Genomic DNA, 19,711 nt, shown 5'->3' with positions numbered 1-19,711 from the left:
TTTGTAGTATTCTTGTTGGTGCACAGCCCTGAGGCAAGATTAAAAAGCTGAACTAAGAAAATGGGCTGCTATTCCCTCTGCTTTGTTCCACACCGGGGCCTGATTTTCTTTGTACACAATGAAAGACTTCACTTACGTTCTTGGCAATTTCCTCTTTGAAAGGATGCATGAAACAGCGACTGCAATTTCAATCAACAGGAAAGCTAATCCAATCCCTAGCCCAGTCCAAGTATCTGCAGAGACAAGCAAGGGAATGAGATAAATAAGCAAAGAAACGTATCCACAAAATTGCCTGAAGATATTTTATTGATTTGACTGGACTCACCATTTTGCAGGGAACCAGAAGATGGAGTCGGAGGAGACTTAGCCTTCATGTGGCAACGGTTTCCCTTCCACTCCTTTTCACATCTGGTGATGGCGGGTGGAGAGAATTGTTGTCAGACATGAGAAAATGAATATTAAATCTGCACCATAACATATAATGTGGTACAAACAGAGCCTACATGAGGAATAAGTTCAATAATGCAACTGAAATGAGCAATACATAATCTGTCAATGTCCATGTAAACGTGTGAATAAGATTTGCTTGGAATCTAGCTCAGAATTAACATGTACATCTTAAATGTCCAGAACAAACTGGAAGGGCAGGAAAGCAGAACACGATAGCATTCATCACCATAGCCAGTTCCATGGACCTATTTGGGAGCTAATGGAGAAAATAGTTTGTTTACTAATTAAAAGAACAAATCTTGTTTCTCTTTTTGTTTTACTTCCCCTTCCAGGAAACATTAGGGTTTAATTTTTTTTTTCCTGCCAAATTGCCACTCCAAAATTAGGCAGCAAATTATACCAATTTAAACATCCCACAGTTTATACCTAAGTATTTACCGTACATCTTCCCTTACTGCTGTGCTGACAATGTCCTGGCAACCTGTGCTAATACAAACACCCTGTGTTGTGATTTCACACTACAATGGTACCTCTACTTACGAACTTAATTCGGTCTGGAGGTCCGATCTTAACCTGAAACTGTTCTTAACTAGAGGCGTGCTTTTGGTAATGGGACCCAATTTCTGTTCTCATCCTGGGGCAAAGTTCTCAATTCAAGGTAACTTTTCCAGGTTAGCGGAGTTTGTAACCTGAGGCGTTTGTAACATGAGGTGTTTGTAACTCGAGGTACCACAGTATTAGTAAAGAGGCTCTAGTCCTATAGATGCTTTTCAGTCTTGACTGAAAAGTAACCAACCACCATATTGCAAGCCCCAAAGTCTCTTACTTAGGGCATTTCTGGTTGTAATGCTCACTTTTCTCTAATTCCACTGCCTTTTTAAAGCTAGGCAAGATGAAGATGCATGCCCCAAGTTCTTAGCTCGAGGGTGCTTTCAGACCTGGCCCTTATCTTGGATGTTTAAGGAGTATGCATGTGACACAGGAAAGCCTTTTACTAACTGAAACTGGTGCCTCAATTATGGCCCCCTTTGGACAGAAACAGCTTGGTCACAGTAGTCCATGCCCTACTAACATCCAGTTCAGACTACTGCAATATTTTGCATATGGAGCTGCCTTTGAAGACTACTCAGAAGCTTTGGTTAGTGTAGAATGTGGAGCAAGCTTTCCTGTCTGGTTCTAGCGTCATGGAATATATCTTTCCAATATGGAAAGAATTTCATGGGCTTCCTATTTGTTTCCAGGCATAATTCAAAGCACTGATATCAACCTCATAGCCTTTCGTACAGTAGCCTGGGGCTTGTGTATCAGAAAAACTGCCAAATGATGTTGCCTGGGTATTAAGGTCTTCAGAAGTAAGGTTCATGATGACCAAGTGGTAAGAGGACAACAGATCTTTAAAAATAAATAAATGGAAGACAATTCCACTATTATGTATCTAGTCTTAAAGGAAAGAGTGAGTTTCTTTGAATGTGGAAAAAAAATGTCGATGCATAGATTAAAGATGAAGCAAGTAGAAGACAAAAAGCTGCAGTTCTGGAAAGCTGGAAACTGGCAAGGGAAGCAATGAAATTAGATCTCAGGAGATTGGGTGGAACAGTGATGAAATCAGGGGAAGAATCAGAGCGAGAGAGGCAAGAGAGAGAGGGGGGAAGATGTAGAGGGGAAAACAACAATGAAAAAATGAGAAAATACAGATCTGTGGGTTTTTTTTAGCCATATGATTACTCTTCTAGATAACCATTTCAAATAGGCAGCAAACCTGCAATTGTCAGCCTTGGATTTGCAAAATAACAAAGCAGCAACTTGATATATGAGCTGTTGCACAATATTCGGGGCTGCATGACACCATTGTCTGTGCTTTTAGATGATAAGCATGAGGGCCCAGTTAAGTCAAATACAAATAATATTGTTATACACTCCATACTTTGCAAGTGGTGAAAAATTTCAGAGGCAGCACTACACATGTTCCACTTCACTTAGAGGAGAGCTCACTGGAGACTTAGGACTCCATTGCTGTATTTGGCCTATTTACAGGTAGTGTGTCAGTGGAAGCAAGCAGTAAATATACAGCGTCTCATCAGATCTCCATAGAAAGGCAGCTTGCACCCCTAAGAGGCACTCAGCCACCAGCTAATTCTCAGCTCTCTCTCCGTCCCTCTTTGTTTCAAAATGCTGCATTTGATCCTTCACACACACACACACACACACACACACACACCAGCCTCTCATTATCTTCCAAGTCCTGACAGTCTTCACAAAAATTTGTCAGCATTTTAGTGTCAATTTCTTCTAATATACCCATGACTGGCTGCAAAACAATTGCACTGCAAAATTCAGAGAGGCGTGAATTTGAAAGGATGGCTGTGTTTGGGTCCACCTCTTGTTTTTGGGAAGGGTGAATTAAGTAAGTTCACTTTAAAATGTGAACGGAATAATATTTCTTTCCCCTCTCTGTGCTCACCTGAATTCTTTGAGTTGTGGGAAGTTCCAGGGGTACTTTCTCGGGTTTGGTTTTCTTTGGAAGGAGGTAACTGGAGATTTTTGGTTTCTTTACAACAAATAATTAGGTTGAGCATAGGTGGAGGGGAATCTTGAAGGCTCCAATAGATTGCCAAATCTACCACTCCCACATCAAAACTCTAGGGTGACAAGTCAGTTGCAAGGAGATTACAGATCCCCAAGAAACCCAGCTTTGTTCTGCCTCAAAAAATGCCATAATCTCCATTTGGTTCTTCTAACATTCAGACCTAGCTTGCCCCTTCCTGCAGGTCCTTCGGTGGGGGTGGGGTAAGGAGGAAAGGCATGTCTCTTCCAAAACAATCTCTGTCTACTCGCTAATAATTCAGGAAGATATAACAAATATATAACAAATATATACAAATATATAACAAATATATAGATAGATAGATGATAGATAGATAGATAGATAGATAGATGATAGATAGATGATAGATAGATGATAGATAGATAGATAGGTAGATGATAGATAGATAGATATAGATATAACAAATATATACAACAAATAATTCCCCAACAAATAGTGTCTGGCCACACTTGTCCAACCAACTTGACCACTTCAGCAGTCTACCTCTTGTCTAAATCTTCCACTCTTACAATCATAGAAGCACATTATTTGGAAAACATCCTGAAGGCCATCCAGCCCAATTCCAAGCTTGCAACACAAGATTTTACCTATGAATTCTTACGCCTCAGTACAACGGGCCCCAGTTTGAAACCTACACTTGCCATGAACTCACTAAGTTAGCATCATGCAAGTCACTCTTTCTAAGCCTCATTTGCACATCTGCAATTTGGGGATAACAACGATGACCTATCTTACAAGGTTAGCCTCTCTTATCACAGTGCTTTTTATCTTTTTGATGCCACAGATTAAGACAGCTACTCTCCTTGGGAGCATTTGTATGCAGAAACAGTACTCAAGCAATGGACGGTACATGCAGCCCTCAGCAGTTTGGTCAACAACAACTATTGCTCTTCCCTTGCCACACTTGGGCTGCACTGAACAACTCTTTAAAATCAGGAAGGAAAATGAGTTGTTTTCTTTCACCCAAGTTACTGCTATTGGGCTCAGTGTCTTGAGTAGCAGCCTGATGGTACACAAATAATATTGTGGAATAAAGACCTTCCAGGGAAGTGATCAAATATGTACCCTCTGTGGAATTTGTTCATTCTACACTAGCAAGGAAAGGAAAGGTTCCTTAATAAGCCTCCTTGCCAGAGTCCAATTTATTTTGAAGACAGGCAATTGTCAGAAGTTACCAAGGAAATCCCCTAGGCCACAAAGCTCTAAAATTTCCACATTAAATTCAAGCAATTAATTTGCCTGGACTAATTGCTTCATGACTAACTAGCGGCAGCACATTTTTGTAACTGTGCTTTATCATAAAAACGCCATCCATTTGCAATCTGAAGCCCAAAGATAACCATTTCTATACACAAAATATTTCTATATCCCGACAAGGAGCATCCTTTTCCTGACAACATATGGCAGATGAGAGATAAGCCAGCCAACAGGGTTCCTCCATTATCGTACATATCCTTATATCCAACTGCCAAAATGTTTTCTCCAATCTGCTTGGGAGGCACAGTCACACTGTAGGAAGAATGGTTGACTCATCCTGTTTGGACTCTACCCACAGGGCTGGATTTATAATGGTGCAATTTGGCAGAATGTTGGAAAGTGGGAGCAGGCTTCATTTCTTCTTCACCAAGCAATCAGTAAAAGAGTTATGGACCCCACTCCATGCACTTTTCTGGCTGTATGTTTTTCAATACCATTTTACTTGAAAAGCTAAAATAGTAAAAACATGTGTGTGTGTTTTTTTTTAAAATCATTTAAAAATGAAAGCAGTCCACAATGACCCACCGCCAGTGGCTACAGGCCAAGGGAGTAAGCTCAGTTGAACACAAGGGGGATTTATGTATCTAAAACACACAATAATCAGGCCAGATTAAGATTGGTTGAAACCTTGGATCTGCACTCATCTGAGGGGTGAGGGGAGAAAAATATGGCTATTTATAGTATCAAGACACACCACTCTGGTTAAAGGAACCAAAATTTTATGCCTAGGATACAAGCGGCAATTTTTTTTTTGCAGCCATTTTGTGTCTCCTATACTTTCACAACAGGTATGTAATGTAGGCTGGCTGAGTGTTGGTGACTGGCTTGATGAGAAAAATAATTCCTGTTACTTCTCAAGAAGCTACGGTGGGGGAAGGGAAGGGGGAAGGAGAAGAAAAGATCCCATTGGATTATTTTCAGCTCAACAGAGAGAAGAAGAAAAAGGAATGTAAAAGCTACTGCTGCCTTCACTACCTTGTCCCTTTACTGGACTTTAGGTATTTTGGGCAGACCACACCTGGAATTCTATGGTCCAGTTCTGGATACCACAATTTAAGATGGAATAGAAAGGCTGGAACGTGTGCAGAGCAGGGCAACTAAAATGATGAAGGGTCTGGAAACCAAGCCTTATGAGAAACGGTTGAGGGAGTAGCGTTTGTTTAGCCTGGTAAAGAGGAGGCTGACAGGATACATGATACAGGTAAAGGTAAAGGGACCCCTGACCATTAGGTCCAGTCGTGACTGACTCTGGGGTTGCAATGCTCATCTCGCTTTATTGGCTGAGGGAGCCGGCGTACAGATTCCGGGTCATGTAACTAGCATGACTAAGCCGCTTCTGGGAAACCAGAGCAGGGCACGGAAACAGCGTTTACCTTCTTGCTGGAGTGGTAGCTATTTATCTACTTGCACTTTGATGTGCTTTTGAACTGCTAGGTTGGCAGGAGAGGGACCAAGCAATGGGAGCTCACCCCGTTGCGGGGATTCAAACCACCGACCTTCTGATCAGCAAGTCCTAGGCTCTGTGGTTTAACCCACAGCGCCACCCACATCCCAGGATATATGATAGTCATCTTCAAATATCTCAAGGGCTGTCACATGGAAGATGGAGCAATATTGTTTTCTCCTGCTGCAGAGGGTAGGACCCAAACTGGATTCAAGTTATAACAAAAGAGATTCTGTCTAAACACCAGGAATAACTTTCTGATAGTAAGAGCCGTTCGACAGTGGAACGGACTCCCTCCGGAGGTGGTGGACTCTCCTTCCTTGGAGACTGTTAAGCCGAGGTTGGGTGGCCACATTTGTCATGGATGCTTTAATTGAAAATCCCGCATTGCAGGGGGTTGGACTAAATGACCCTTGGGATACCTTCCAACTCTACTGTTTTATGATCTCTGTTGGCTTCCTTCTGCACACTGCATTTGGCAGGAAGGTGTGTGGAGTATGATTGCTAGAATTAGAGTGATTTGGTTCATATGGACAGTGGCTGCTTAGCATAAAACTAGCAGACATAGAATGTATGGTAACTAAGTTCATGCTCGGCAGTAGCTGTGAATGTAAGATGAATCCTTCCTGTTCAAGAGAGCCTACAGCACACATGTTCATGTGCAGCCCAAACTGTCCAGTCCAGGAGGAGGGTAGCTAGTAGGTTGTGGGGCGGTAGGGATGAGTCTAGGGCAGGGTGCTCTTGAGAGCTCCTGGGCCTTGGCCAGGGCCCAAACTGGCTGCTCGCTAGCACCAGCCCTTGGTGCACAGTCCGTATACTCTGTGTATGCATCATTTGTACCTCCCTGAAATGTATCTATGATGGAAGAACCTGCTGTGCCAGACAAGTTTAAACAATTTTGCATTTGAATATTATTTTACTTACGTATCATTTTAAATATTGTGCATGCTGGCCACCCAAAACGTGATAGGGCACAAATAAAATGCTGCTTGGATTTAAAGTATAGAAGTGAGAAAGCACCATGCCTTGTCAAATAATTTTTGAAACTTGAATTTCAAGCTGTTCATTTCAATCTTGGCCATAGGATTGTTTCCATGAATTATTTTCTTGACCACGTAAGTTGGCAAACTCCTGATCCCCCCTCAAAGTGTCATGTATTCTTAGGTTCCTAAAGTTTAAGTTCTTTAAAATTGCAGCTTTTGTTTAAGAAGCAGAAACACAAATGGAATAAAGATGTGCACGCGTCTGCAATAACCAGGGTTAATAAAGCCCCCCTTTAAAGGTAATGCCTTTTTGAAGGAACTTTAAAAATTAACACCAGTGATTACATTTAAATCAAGCAAGTCCTTTAATTAACACTGGAAGGGCTTTCAAACAATCATTTGACTGTTCAAGACTGCTTCTTAAAAGTCTAGAGGGACTGCTTAGTTTGAAGAATAAGCATGAACCTCTGAATCTGTATTAGAAATCTATAATTGCCTCAGTCTAGCCTGTTATCATCATCGTCAGGAACTTTCTAGATGCACTTAGGTTGCTATCTTATATAATGTCTGCTTAATTTCCAGGGACATCCCTGATTTAGAGAAGCCGTCCCAGTTTCTGATTTGATCCAAGAATGTCCCACTTTTCCTTAGGATGTCCCTATTTTCATTGGAGAAATGTTAAAATATATGGAGTTATCCAACCCCTGAGCTGTCTGAAGGCAATCCTGTATAGGAAGTTTAAAAAAAGTTTAATGTTTTATTATGTTTTATATATGTTCAAAGCTGCACAGAGTGGCTGGGGCAACCCAGTAAGATCTGTGGGGTATAAATAGTAAAATTATCATTATGGAATGGGACGTCCCTATTTTCATCTGAGAAATGTTGGAGGGTATGTTTCTGTATACATGCTTTAACTATTCCAAAAACAGTATATATATTTTTAACAGACTACTGTAGATACATACATACATAATTTTACTTGTAGGCAGTCTTTGCACCGTTAAAACTCTGCTCAAGGCAACATAGGGCCTAGCAAACACAGAGACTACTAGACCTGATCAGCAGAGCCTGAGTTCACTGATTTTACCTGCATAATATAATAACACAGATTTTTTTCTTCAGCTGATCCTGTTCCTAAACCCCAGTTCTCATTAGTGATTTCAGTTATAAGATGTTACAATTATTTATGCTGTTTACAGTTCTCTCCCTGCCCCTCAAAGCCCAGTGCTCTGCAAAAGCCTCTCTGAATATATGTCTGTAATGCAGGATAATACTTCATGCATCTGATGAAGTGAATTCTAATCAATGAAAGTTTTTGTCATAATAAAGGTGTTAGTTAAAGGTGCCACAAGACAGGCTGTCGTTTTTGCTGCAAGAGACCAGCACAGTTACCACTCTGGAAACCATTGTTTATTTTTATGTACGGTAATCTGCTACTCTCCCCCAGCCCTGCACCCCTGATGTTCAAATTAATTGAAATCAGTAGAGCTATAAGCAGGAGTTGCCCTAATAAAGTTGTCTTCCGAACAGTCATGGCTCTATTACCTGCTAAATAATCATACAGCAGATAGGATATTGCAATATTCAGAGACTTTTGTCACATCTGCACTCTAGTGTGCTAGAAAGCAGAACATGACCATTCATCCCAGTCAAAGGATGCGAAGTATCAGCTTTCCACTGTTGTTTACCTTCTGGATATCTTCCCCATGAATGAATCTGCAAGGCCCCGATAACATTAATCAGTCTCTTATTTTATAGGTTCAAACAACGATGGTATTTCATTGTATGCATTATGTCACACATGTCCTAAAAACAATTCTGTGATATAATTCTGCGCTTCTTTCTCTTATCCGCCCCCACCCTCCAAATCTTAGTGTGGTACTCTTATCAGCTGAAATGGCCTGTTTCAATTGGAGCTTGCCAGAATAGGACATTACTTCTGCCAGGTGGATTGCAGTACATATTGGAGAGAATAAATCATGTTGTCATTCCCAAGCAAACGTAAATTCATCTACTCCCACAGAAGACAACATCAACCAATAATGTCTGAGGCTGATTTGTTTTATTTTTTTACATTGGACCAAATAGATAAAGGGGGAACGCTGGATGTTCCCCTCATGAGAGGCTTCTTCTTTTAGAAACCACATTTTACAAAATGATGCAAAGGAAGGAAAGGCACCTTTTCTAGTTTCCTCCTCTACATAAAAACAAATCCTGTGCAGCATAATCCCATCCATGTTTACTTGCAAATCCTACTTAATCCAATGGGGTTTACTCCCCAACCAACCAAATGTGTATTGTGTAGCATTATGATAAATGATTGGGTTTCTTTCCAAACATTTTCCTTACTTCTTTCTATTATAGGAGAACAGTGCTGTTTCACTATAATGAAAGAAAACCAGCAATTTAACATCCCCTTTCCCTTGGGTAGCAGGAAAGCAGTAAAATGTGTTGAACCTACATGCACAAAGCTTGGTGAGGAAAGACAATTGGCCAGAGCCTCTGAACTGCTGTCCGCCTCTGTCTCCTCTTTCCCCAAGATGAGTTACTTGTCCCTTTGGGTGGGGAAACTGCTGGACTGGGGTAAGGAAGGCCCTGCTAACTTTGCTTGCAATAATCTATGAGCTGCCCCTGTTTGTCTCAATTCTGTTAATAAGCACTGGAACCGATGAGCTTGCTTTTCGAAGCACTCCTAACCAAATGCACCACCACTAAAATAAATTATATGCAACATAACCCCGTGCATGCAAGTGCCCCCAACCACCTAGTTTGTGTTACATGATTGGATTTGCACTTCTTTGAGTGGCAAGCTGACTAGAGATACAAATACTTCAGCTTTTGACCTAAGAAACCACAACATTCTGTAAATACCAAAGCAGCCGTGGTGGAGTAAAACTCTACAATGAGAAGCAAAGAGGATTAGGAAAAAAGAGAGGCTTCAGCCAAGTCCTACTAGGACAAATATATTGTCAGCTGTTGGCTATTTGTTATGGCCATTTTTGTGTGGAAGTATAATTATTTAAAGATAGATATATCTGTTTGTTTTTATAAACTGGTGTTTAGAACACTCATATCTATCATAACTCACACCAACCACATCTTACAAATGGGAAAACAAAGTTGGGGGTATAAGCTGAAACTGTTTAAGGCCAAGGCCAACAACACTTGAGTCGCTGGGCGTCAACAGGAAGGGAAATGATGAAAGCCAGTGGAGCAGGTCCAGTTTCAAGCAGAAGAGGGCAATGTTGCTGTGCTGCATATGTATATTACACATATACCACATCCAGTAGAATTAACACATTTCACCTCTTTTGAGTGAGTACGCAGACTGCAAATCTAATTGTAGCTGGGTGGTGGGGGAAGAGAATGCTTCTATTTCTGCGTTTTTCAATCTAGGATGGGTAAGAAATATCCATGTTGGGGGTAGGGAGTCATTATTTTGCTCACCTGGTATTAGGTAAGGCAGATGAAAGTGCAATTACAGAAAGAACAGTAAGCTGTGATATATATAGAGAGAGAGGGGGGGGAGTTAGTTTCAAATACCTGAAATAAATCAGTTTATTCTGGCCTGAATATGAAATTACTAGATATCTATACATGATGTTTGAACTGATCTTCCGCCCCTTTCTACCTGAAAAATTGGTCTGAATATTAAATAACAGGATTATTTATACAATGTTTGAACTGCTCTCTTTAAACATTTGACTAGAATAAGGGAAACTCACTCTACTTCTTGTCAAACCTTCATAGCAACCTGGACTTCAGTGAAACTGAAATTAGGGCTGAATAAAAAAAAAAAACTTGCTTCACACCCACATCACACATTTAAATCACGCCTACACAATTTTAACAGTCATAGCTCCTCTAAACAAATACTCGGAACTGCAATTTGTTAAGGGTCGCCTATCCATTCGCAGAACCTTTAGCAAATTACAGTTCCCAGGATTCTTTGGGGGTAAGCCCTTATCATTAAAGTAGTATAGGAAAGCTTTTGGCTGGATATTACCTTGAACTCTGCAAGTAACAATATTGTGCCATCTTTGAGGAATCAATGAAGCTGGTGCTGCAAACAGTTCTTAAACCACCTATTTCCTTGACAGCTTTAGAAATATTCCTATCACAAATGACCACTTGAGCTTCTCATGTATTTAAGTAGGCTTTGCCTAGCATCTAGTTTTATTTTTCTTTCAAAGTATAGAAGAATGGAGATGTCAGTCATTAAAAGCAAGAGTTTCAGGTATACCAAGGATTTGAAATGGTTCTTTAATTGCCATAGCTATTACATCTTTATGGTAAATAAAGTTTCTGTTTTACTGCTTCATCCATATCCCTTTAAATGAGGCTCTTCCTACTTTGACAATATGCCTTCCATAAAAATGGTTTGCTGTGTTCTCGCTACTTGAAACAAATTTTGTGCCCTTGACACTTTTAGGCCAGTGATCGTCAATGGGTTGGTTGGGACACAGAAGTGTTGTTACACCACCATTTTGTTTTGTTGGAAGGACAGTTTCCATCAGTTTATTGCTGGCCTACATCCCCTTATGTATGAGATTCTGAATATGGGTTCTATGATGCTGGTTGGGCTTTCAGATAGATCCCAGCTCTTGGCCTGCTAAAGATCACTTTAACATATGGATTTCTTCCATAATGGAACCTTTCAAGTCAAAATAGCGAAAATAGTTTGAATGGGTTTTGAAGTTTTTTTGGGGGGGATAAAGCGTAGCTACTATTCTGTACCCAGAGAACCTATCATAATATAACCCTATACTATGAGAATATGAACAACTAGGGTGAGGGTTATAAGGCTTCTTTATTCTAATGCTATATTTAATTCCCCCAACAAACAGTACATTATTGTCACTATTCCAACGAACTATCCACCTTGCTTTCATCACTTGTAACCACTCTTTAGACAATTTACTGCCCGACTGTACAAAATGAAATCCAATATCTCATAAAACAAGATATACTTCAGCCCCTGAACAAGATGTAGAACTCTTAATAAGTAGAGTTCCTTCTACATCCTGCCTTACGTGCACAAACTGCAGCTTTTTTCAATTTCTACATAGCAAAGTGAATAAAGAGGCAAAAGCACAACTGATTTATGTTTGTTTTAATCTAATGTTAAGGTATGCTGGAAGCATCATCTATAATAATAATTTTATTATTATTATATTTTTTAAATTATTATTTATACCCTGCCCATCTGGCTGAGTTTCTCCAGCCACTCTGGGCGGCTCCCAATCAAGTGTTAAAAACAGTACAGTGTTAAATTTTTAAAACTTCCCTGAACAGGGCTGCCTTCAGATGTCTTTTAAAGATAGGATAGCTGCTTATTTCCTTCACATCTGAAGGGAGGGTGTTCCACAGGGTGGGCGCCACTACCAAGAAGGCCCTCTGTCTGGTTCCCTGTAACCTCACTTCTCGCAATGGGAAACCTGTGGTGTGTAGGCCTAATTAGATCCACAAGGCCTTGCCATTTGGTCTGTAGTTTGGTCCATAGTTTATTCCTTAAAAACAACATCATCAACAATAACCCAACTGGATGGAATGGGCCACGTCTTTTACGGTGGAAGTGTATATCCATGGATGTGGAAACAGTTGTTAGCTAAATTTCTCATCAACTACCTAGTTCATTTACATCAGAGATGGAACATCTCTCACCTTTGGTCTAAAGTACCACCTGCCTTTGTCAAGAAGCCAGGTTTAACTGGCCTCAAAATTCTGTAAGAATCATGAGGGAGCCCCTCAGTCCCCTTTCTACATTTGTCTTGAGTGTCCACTCGTACTCTTTTGGGAGCAGTACATTTCCTTTGTTTAGCATAGCGTTAAGTGGCCCACATGGGACATGGGTGGCACTGTGGTCTAAACCACTGAGCCTCTTGGGCTTGCTGATCAGAAGGCTGGCAGTTCAAATCAGCGCAACGGGGTGAGCTCCTGTTGTTCTGACCCAGTTCCTGCCAACCTAGCAGTTCAAAAACATGCCAGTTCAAGTAGATAAATAGGTATCGCTGTGGTGGGAAGGTAAACAGTGTTTCCCTGAGCTCTGGCTTCTGTCACGGTGTTCCATTGTGCCAAAAGCTGTTTAGTCATACTGGCCACATGACCCAAAAAGCTTTCTGTGGAAAAATGCTGGCTCCCTCAGCCTGAAGCGAGATGAGCGCCGCACCCCATAGTCACCTTTGACTAGACTTAATCATCCAGGGGTCCTTTAGCTTTTACCTATGTGGCCCAGGACTTCCACATGGGAAAGATTTAGCCCCAGACAACAGAACCAAAGGAACAGTGGTCTAATCGGCAGTCAAGCCAGATTGTTTTGTTTTTCCTTCATTTCTGTTACCTAGAGCTAATACAACAGGCAGCACAGGTTCTTTACATCATGTACTGCTTTACATTTAAAGAAGAACTTTGAGTCAAAAGAACAGAGAGAGCTCTGCTGATTAAAGTCCAGAGCTTTCCAATAGCTCCCTCTGGGCATAAAATGAGTGAGTGGTTTGAAGCTTCAGGTATGCAAGCCTAATAACACATTTCAAATATATTGCCAAATACATTCAGAAGGGTTTACAATCAGTAACAGCCAGATAAATCCCATTTCGGAAAAGTAGTACAGGAAAAAAACCCAAAGAACAATGCAAGCATCCTTCAATCACTATTAGTTATGTTAATTGTAGGGATGGATAAACCTGGCAATTTTGGTTCTCCCCAATTTCTCATTTCTCTTAAATTCAGTTCTCCAGTAATTTCTGCAGCAATTTCTGAATCTTTTAAATGAAAAAATCCTCATGAAAATTCCTCATCATTTTACTGCAATTTTCTGTGTGTGTGTGTGTGTGTGTGTGTGTGTGTGTTCTAACCAATAAGCATTTCTTTGGTACAGCTGGTTTAAAAAGGCAGGTGGTAGACCAGTTTGAAGCCAGGCAGGGTAAGGTTTCACTCAGGCCCACCTGGAATGACCCACCCCTAAGCTTGTCCATGATTTGGCCTTTTAAATTTAAAAATGACCAGTTTGAATTTTGTGTGCTTTCCATCACCCCACATAGTTGGTGGAGGAGACATGTCATCCATCTTGCAGTGGCCAACCAGATGTTTAAGTCCACAAATGAGATATGAGCACGAGAGCACTCTTCCACTCATGATTCTTAGCAACAGCAAAGGATTCATCCCCTGCCATTGGTCATGGCCATGCCACAACCACCGCTGCCCATGGGAAATGTAAGAGGGGGTTTTGTGGCACATAATATCCCCTAATAAAATGCATTTTGGTATGCTAGTGTTGCTAAGATGTGCATTTTTATGCAAACTTTCTACTAATACATGCATTTTTTGATACGTTGCTTGGTTGGAGACCCACAACACAACATTTGGAGAAGTGCAAATTTCAATAGATTATTGTGTCTTGGTTCATATATTAGTCTGAGAAGTGTCAATTAGGTAGATTCTTGTTTAAATACAAACAACACCACACTTCTCCGTCATCCCTAGCTGGCTGGGAACTCTCTCCAGTATCAGAGACAGTCTGCTCTGAACACCTGTTGCTAAGAATCATGAGTGGGAGAGTGCTCTAATGCTCATATCTCATTTGTGGACTTAGGCACCTGGTTGGCCACTACGAAAACAGAATACTGGACATGCCTTTGGTATATGATCCAGCAGGGTTCTTCTTACAACTACCACTCACAGAGGAGGAGGAGGAAGATGCAAATGTTTCAAGCAGTGTGGTCTACTGCAAAAAAGGGCTTTCCCTTTTGAACATAATTATTTTTGCTCGGCAGTGAAACTGCATCAGCTCCTGCTTCTATTTGCTAGTGTGCCTTTTTGTTAATGCGCCTGCTGCATCTAAGCTGCTAACCAGGAGGTTTCAATCAAAAAAGCCCCATTGCTGTTTCTCTGGTCACCCACACAGCAAAAAGGAAGTTGAACTGTTTGATGACATGGCTCTTATGGTTTGGGCTTCAGCCTTCTCTCAGGAGTCGGTTGCCAAAAGCTTGGCTTGCCCAGACAATGCATTGTAGGCGGTGACTTCACTGGAATTGAAGCACTTAGGAACCAGGAACTAATCCATGGAGACCACAGGTATGTCATATATCTTGTGATTAGGAAAGCAGAACTTGCACCCCCATTTAAAGTTAGAGCAGATGTGCTTACTTTTAGGTGGTTTTTTTTTTGGCAAAAGCAAGCAGCTCCCCAGCTCTTAAAACTATGGCTTAACTAAACACACAAAACGTAAGCATACATTGTATTTTCTTGTGACATTTCCTGGTCAGCAGCCCCCAAAGTAAATGTAGATGGAATAGGGCAGTTCTTAATCCAACAACCTTTACTCTATCCTTTCCTTTATATGAATAGCTTATGGTTGTATTTTGTTGGGGGTGGGGTGGGGGTGTGAGAGAGAGACAGACAGAGCTTAGACCAGTGAGAGGTGTTTTTTAAACAACCACTTCCCCTTCTTGCCAACTGAACAATCTGAAGAGAAATGGAAGATACATTCTAAAAGCATTAACTGTGTGGTGCGTGTTAGTACAATATGGATTACGTTTAGGCAAGCTGCAATGTCAGTTATTTACATTCCATGACCATTGGTGAGACATAAAGAATTTGTACTATGTTGTGCGCAGTTCTCAAACCACTAATGTTAAAGCCAAAATGCCAGTGGTTCTGGATTGCATGATTCCTGAAACAATGTCACAAATGTATTTCTTATACTGGTCCTATGGCCTAGTGGGCATAGGAAGATGTCTTTTTCATAAAGGGCCAAACGATGCACAAGCCTGCCAGCCACCCACACCCAAAAAACCAGCCCCAGGAAGCTGCAAATTTAAATGGAGGAATGATAAGCAGGGGAAATTCCTATCTTTTTGTCCTCAGGCCACTTTTCTACTCAAATCATGTTCCAAGCTGCTTCTCCTCTGGAAGAAAACCAGTTTAGGGATTCCAACAAAACAAACTCAGTGGGTAACAAATGTGTGGAAAGACTAATGAGATTGCAGAGGCTAGCCTTGACCTATAGATACTGATGCACATGATAGCTGTACCTTCCCAGTCAATGTGTAATTGGTGTCAGCCTAAAGAGAGGCAACATGAGTACATATGTGTGCATGTGAGAGAGGGAACATGAGTACCTATGTGTGCATGTATGACCCCCTGGATGGAGCCCAATGCACTTACATGAAGGCCTCTACTGCTCATCAAGGATTGGCCTGGTGTGTGTGGCTAGCACACTGTCGATGTCTAGGGGTTAGAGTTAGCCCATGGATTCATGATGTTACGGAATGCCTAAATATGGGTATCACCAAAGGGGGGAAAGGGTTAAACTGCTTCTCATCCCTCTGCCTCTACACCATACTTACATTCAGATTTGAAGTCTCATTAGATTTCTTTTGACTTTTTTAGACTTTTTAAAAATGGGGTAAAGGAACAACACAGGGAACTACACTTTAATGTCTGCTTTACCACACAAGATCTCCACTATTTGGTCATGTACAATAACTAATAAGGTAGAGAGTGCGCTTGCCACTCTTGAATGATGAATGAACACAATTGTGGCCTATAGCAGCCAACCACTAGGAATGACCACAACCAGGACAGTAAGAAGTACTCTGTAACATTCAGTGACATAATACTTCTTAGATTGCTGATGGTCATCATGATTGGAGCAAGGGCTGTGGCTTGGAAGCAGAACGCATGCTTTGCATGCAGAAGGGCCCAGATTCATTCTCCAGCATCTCAAGGTAGGACTGGGGAAAACCCATCTGAAATCTTGGAGATCAGAGCTACTGCAAGTCAGGGTAGACAATGCTGAGCTAGATGAACCAGTCCTAGGACTCAGCTACATTGACAAAGAAAAAGTGCTTTATATGTGTTGTATATGCATTATAATACTGCAACATCAGATGGCGCTGTGGAGTCCTGTTTTCCCCAACCCGATTTCTCATACGAAGTTTACAATGTGTTTAACTGAAACGTTTCTTTGATGTGTCTAGACCCAGCCCTGATCTGACTTGAAATAAGGCAGCTTCCTGCATTCCTATATGATTAATAGCCATTGACGGACTCCATGGATTTGTGTAATCGCCAATGGTTCCTACTAATATCTGCGCCCACCCAAGTTTCCAACTTCAAATAGGTGTATTAAACTGACTCACATTTTAAGAAGTTGATAATTAAGAAAGAAATATAGTAACAGCAATACAGATGTATATCCACAATGTCTGAACAGATTTAACTAGAGAGCACTCAAAAGTGCTTTAAAAATTCAGTAATGTGTCAGGTTAATGACCCAGCATTTAAATACTTTTAATGGAAAGATCATCAACAGCCATTGCAGTATATGATTTTTCTTGTCAGGGATGATTATCATCCCTTTAGTATTGCCTTACATTTGCACCTCTTGCTATATTATAAGTTGCCAGCAGAGAACTAGAGCAGCAAGGCACATTATAACACTATGTTCAACAAGGAACTTTCCGTAATCCTGTGTATGCATCCTGATATTTACATTGCTTACTATGAATCTTGTTTGAATTTTGCAATTTGGCACATTTTCCAAACTTTATCTTGAAGGGGTGTCTAAGGATGGATGCTTGCCAAGATTATACAGTTTGTCCAGGGCTGGGAGGAGGTGAACATTACAAAATAATTTTAACAGCAATTCGGTTTGGGTAATTACTAAAAACAAAGTTAGAATTCCACTGCTGCTTTGGTTTGACAATAAGAACAAGTTAGCAGTGAACAAATGTAGTGATCAGCCACTTGGTGCATAATTTCTCTGCTGTTACACAGCAAATATATATTTACATTTGTAACAAAAATCCCTAGCAGCAAAATGTGATCTGTAGACTATTCTGTGTATACATTTCTCTCAGCCTAGGGTATAAAAAACAAATAAACAAACATGGAACAAATATGAGTGATGAATTCATATATAAGAAAACTCTGTGTGGGAATAATACATAGATAGCAACAACTTTTCTAGAAGAAATGTAGACTGGTAGCCAATTAGCACAATGGCAAACATAAAACAAAAAACAACAACAACTAAGTAATGAGAAAATGTGTGTGAAAAATTAAAATTCAATGAGCTGTACCAGTCCGTCAACACTATAATCTGGCAGGGAAAGTTCACGAAGTTTTACTTAAGTTGCTAGATTTTGCATGTGTTAGGCAGTTCCTTGGCCACCTAGCAACGGCATAAGGAGTTTATTTCTCAGATATCTGAGCTCATGCTGGTTGAGCAGGAAGAATGGTAAAAAAAGGATCAGAGGAGCACAAGGAAGCCTGCAGCTCTTGAACCAACAGGGAGTCTAACAGGGGCAGACAGGCTGGTCAGAGGTCAGGGCACTGGGCCCTAAAGCACAGAGCAGATGATAATACATTTTTCTCTCCGTGCAAATCCTCGCTTCCCCCCCCCCCCAAACAGCAAGTGACTTTCTCAAAGATATAGCTGCAGCCAATCAAACTGAGCACCAAGGAAAGCTTTAGTACTGTAGTACTGTATTTTGTATTAACTGCACAAAAGACAAACATTTGGGGATTTGCTTGTTTTACATAAAGTTACTCAACTCACAGACTTGCATTTGTTCTATGTGAAAACCCAGCTAAGTAGTTTGGGCTCAACAACCCTAAACTTCACTTTAAAACAAATAAATATGAGATTTTCTAGAATCTGTACAGGTATAGATTTGGTGGAAATCACGTTTTGGAATATTACACAGCCATATCAGAAAGCTAAATACTCTGGAGTCCACAGAAAGCCTTTAATGCTGTCTATCAAATATAATCACTACAACAAACCTCCAACCACTAGGAATAATCAAGATAAGGTAAGCAAGCTTAAGTCCCATGAAACCTAGTAGGTTCTGAAGCACATTAAAGAGCATTAGAGCCATTGATTACAATGAGATTAAAGTGTACCCAAGTTTTCCTAGGTAGCACTCAGTGGGCAAATTTCACTGATCTGCACCATATGTGAGACCTCCACAGATTTTCTTTCATATGGAGGTTGCATCAATGAAAATGAGTCATTTCTTCTTCTTCTTCTTCTTCTTCCTCTCTCTCTCTCTCTCTCTCTCTCTCTCTCTCTCTCTCTCTCTCTGCATTTAATATTATCCATCAATTAATAAGAAATGGTATTCAAAAATTATAAAAGGGGAGAGAAATTTTCATTGAAATTCTCATAGCACACTCAGAGTTTTGAGTGTGCTTACCTTACTTTGAGGTGGCTGTGGATTCTTGGAAACACCCCTTCTTTAATTCTATAAATCACCTTTCTGTTTTTCTGTAAGTCTCTATCCTTCCTAGCTCCCCATGCTTCTTGCGAACCCAAGGGCACTTCAGTGGGACTTGTAAGCACAAGAAGCTGGGGAGATTGTCTACCATGCTCCCAACAGCTGTTCATTGTTATTTCTTAAAAGTAAAGTCTTTTTACATTCAAAGAAATGAACACAGAAATGTGCTTTTTTTAAAGGTAAGAAAGGAAAAATTCCCCCTAAAACACAACCAGTGAGTGCATTGATATCAGGTGCTCTGGAGCCAGCCTTAGTGGGTTCTCATGCTTCAGTTAAAGCCTAGGGGATAAGTTGTGGGGTAACTCCAGCTATGAGGCTTTTTGGTTCAGGAATTGTGAGGAATAAGGCAGACCACTGGAGAAATAGTTAATGGAAAGACAGAGAAAAACCACACCATTTATGGCCGCCTTGCAGTGAGAAGGTAAGCTCAAACCTGAACCCAGCAGTGGACAGCCTGGTGGTTCTGCACTTGACCTTTTCTGACTGAGCTGCTGTAGCGTACTGGTATGACTGTATATTAGCATCCATTAAAATCAACAAGAACCATCCAGCTAGTACAGAAGATTTCATTTTTCATGGGCTTATTTTGATAATATTCAACAGTTCCTGTGTTCCTATTGGCACACATGTTGGATAGAAAACTGGCTGAAAAACAAACATTAGGTCAAAACATAAGGAAAACTTCTTT

General features: G+C 40.7%; 1 protein-coding gene across 3 annotated transcripts in view; it reads right to left on the bottom strand.

Annotated features, from left to right (window-relative positions):
* Positions 1 to 19,711, bottom strand: part of MALRD1 (MAM and LDL receptor class A domain containing 1) — a gene marked incomplete at its 5' end in the record, with an annotated part of 228,456 nt that overhangs the window by 24,017 nt on the left and 184,728 nt on the right. For all 3 annotated transcript variants that reach the window (XM_081931395.1, XM_081931397.1, XM_081931396.1), the window contains 2 exons: positions 137 to 233; positions 326 to 408. In XM_081931395.1, coding sequence (XP_081787521.1) covers positions 137 to 233; positions 326 to 408 — 180 coding nt within the window. The remainder of the gene's footprint in view (positions 1 to 136; positions 234 to 325; positions 409 to 19,711) is intronic.

Source organism: Podarcis melisellensis, assembly GCF_964234715.1.
Source record: "Podarcis melisellensis genome assembly, chromosome: 12".
Lineage (NCBI taxonomy): Eukaryota > Metazoa > Chordata > Lepidosauria > Squamata > Lacertidae > Podarcis > Podarcis melisellensis.
Note: the sequence above shows the minus strand (reverse complement) of the source record. Positions and strands in the feature narration are given on the sequence as shown.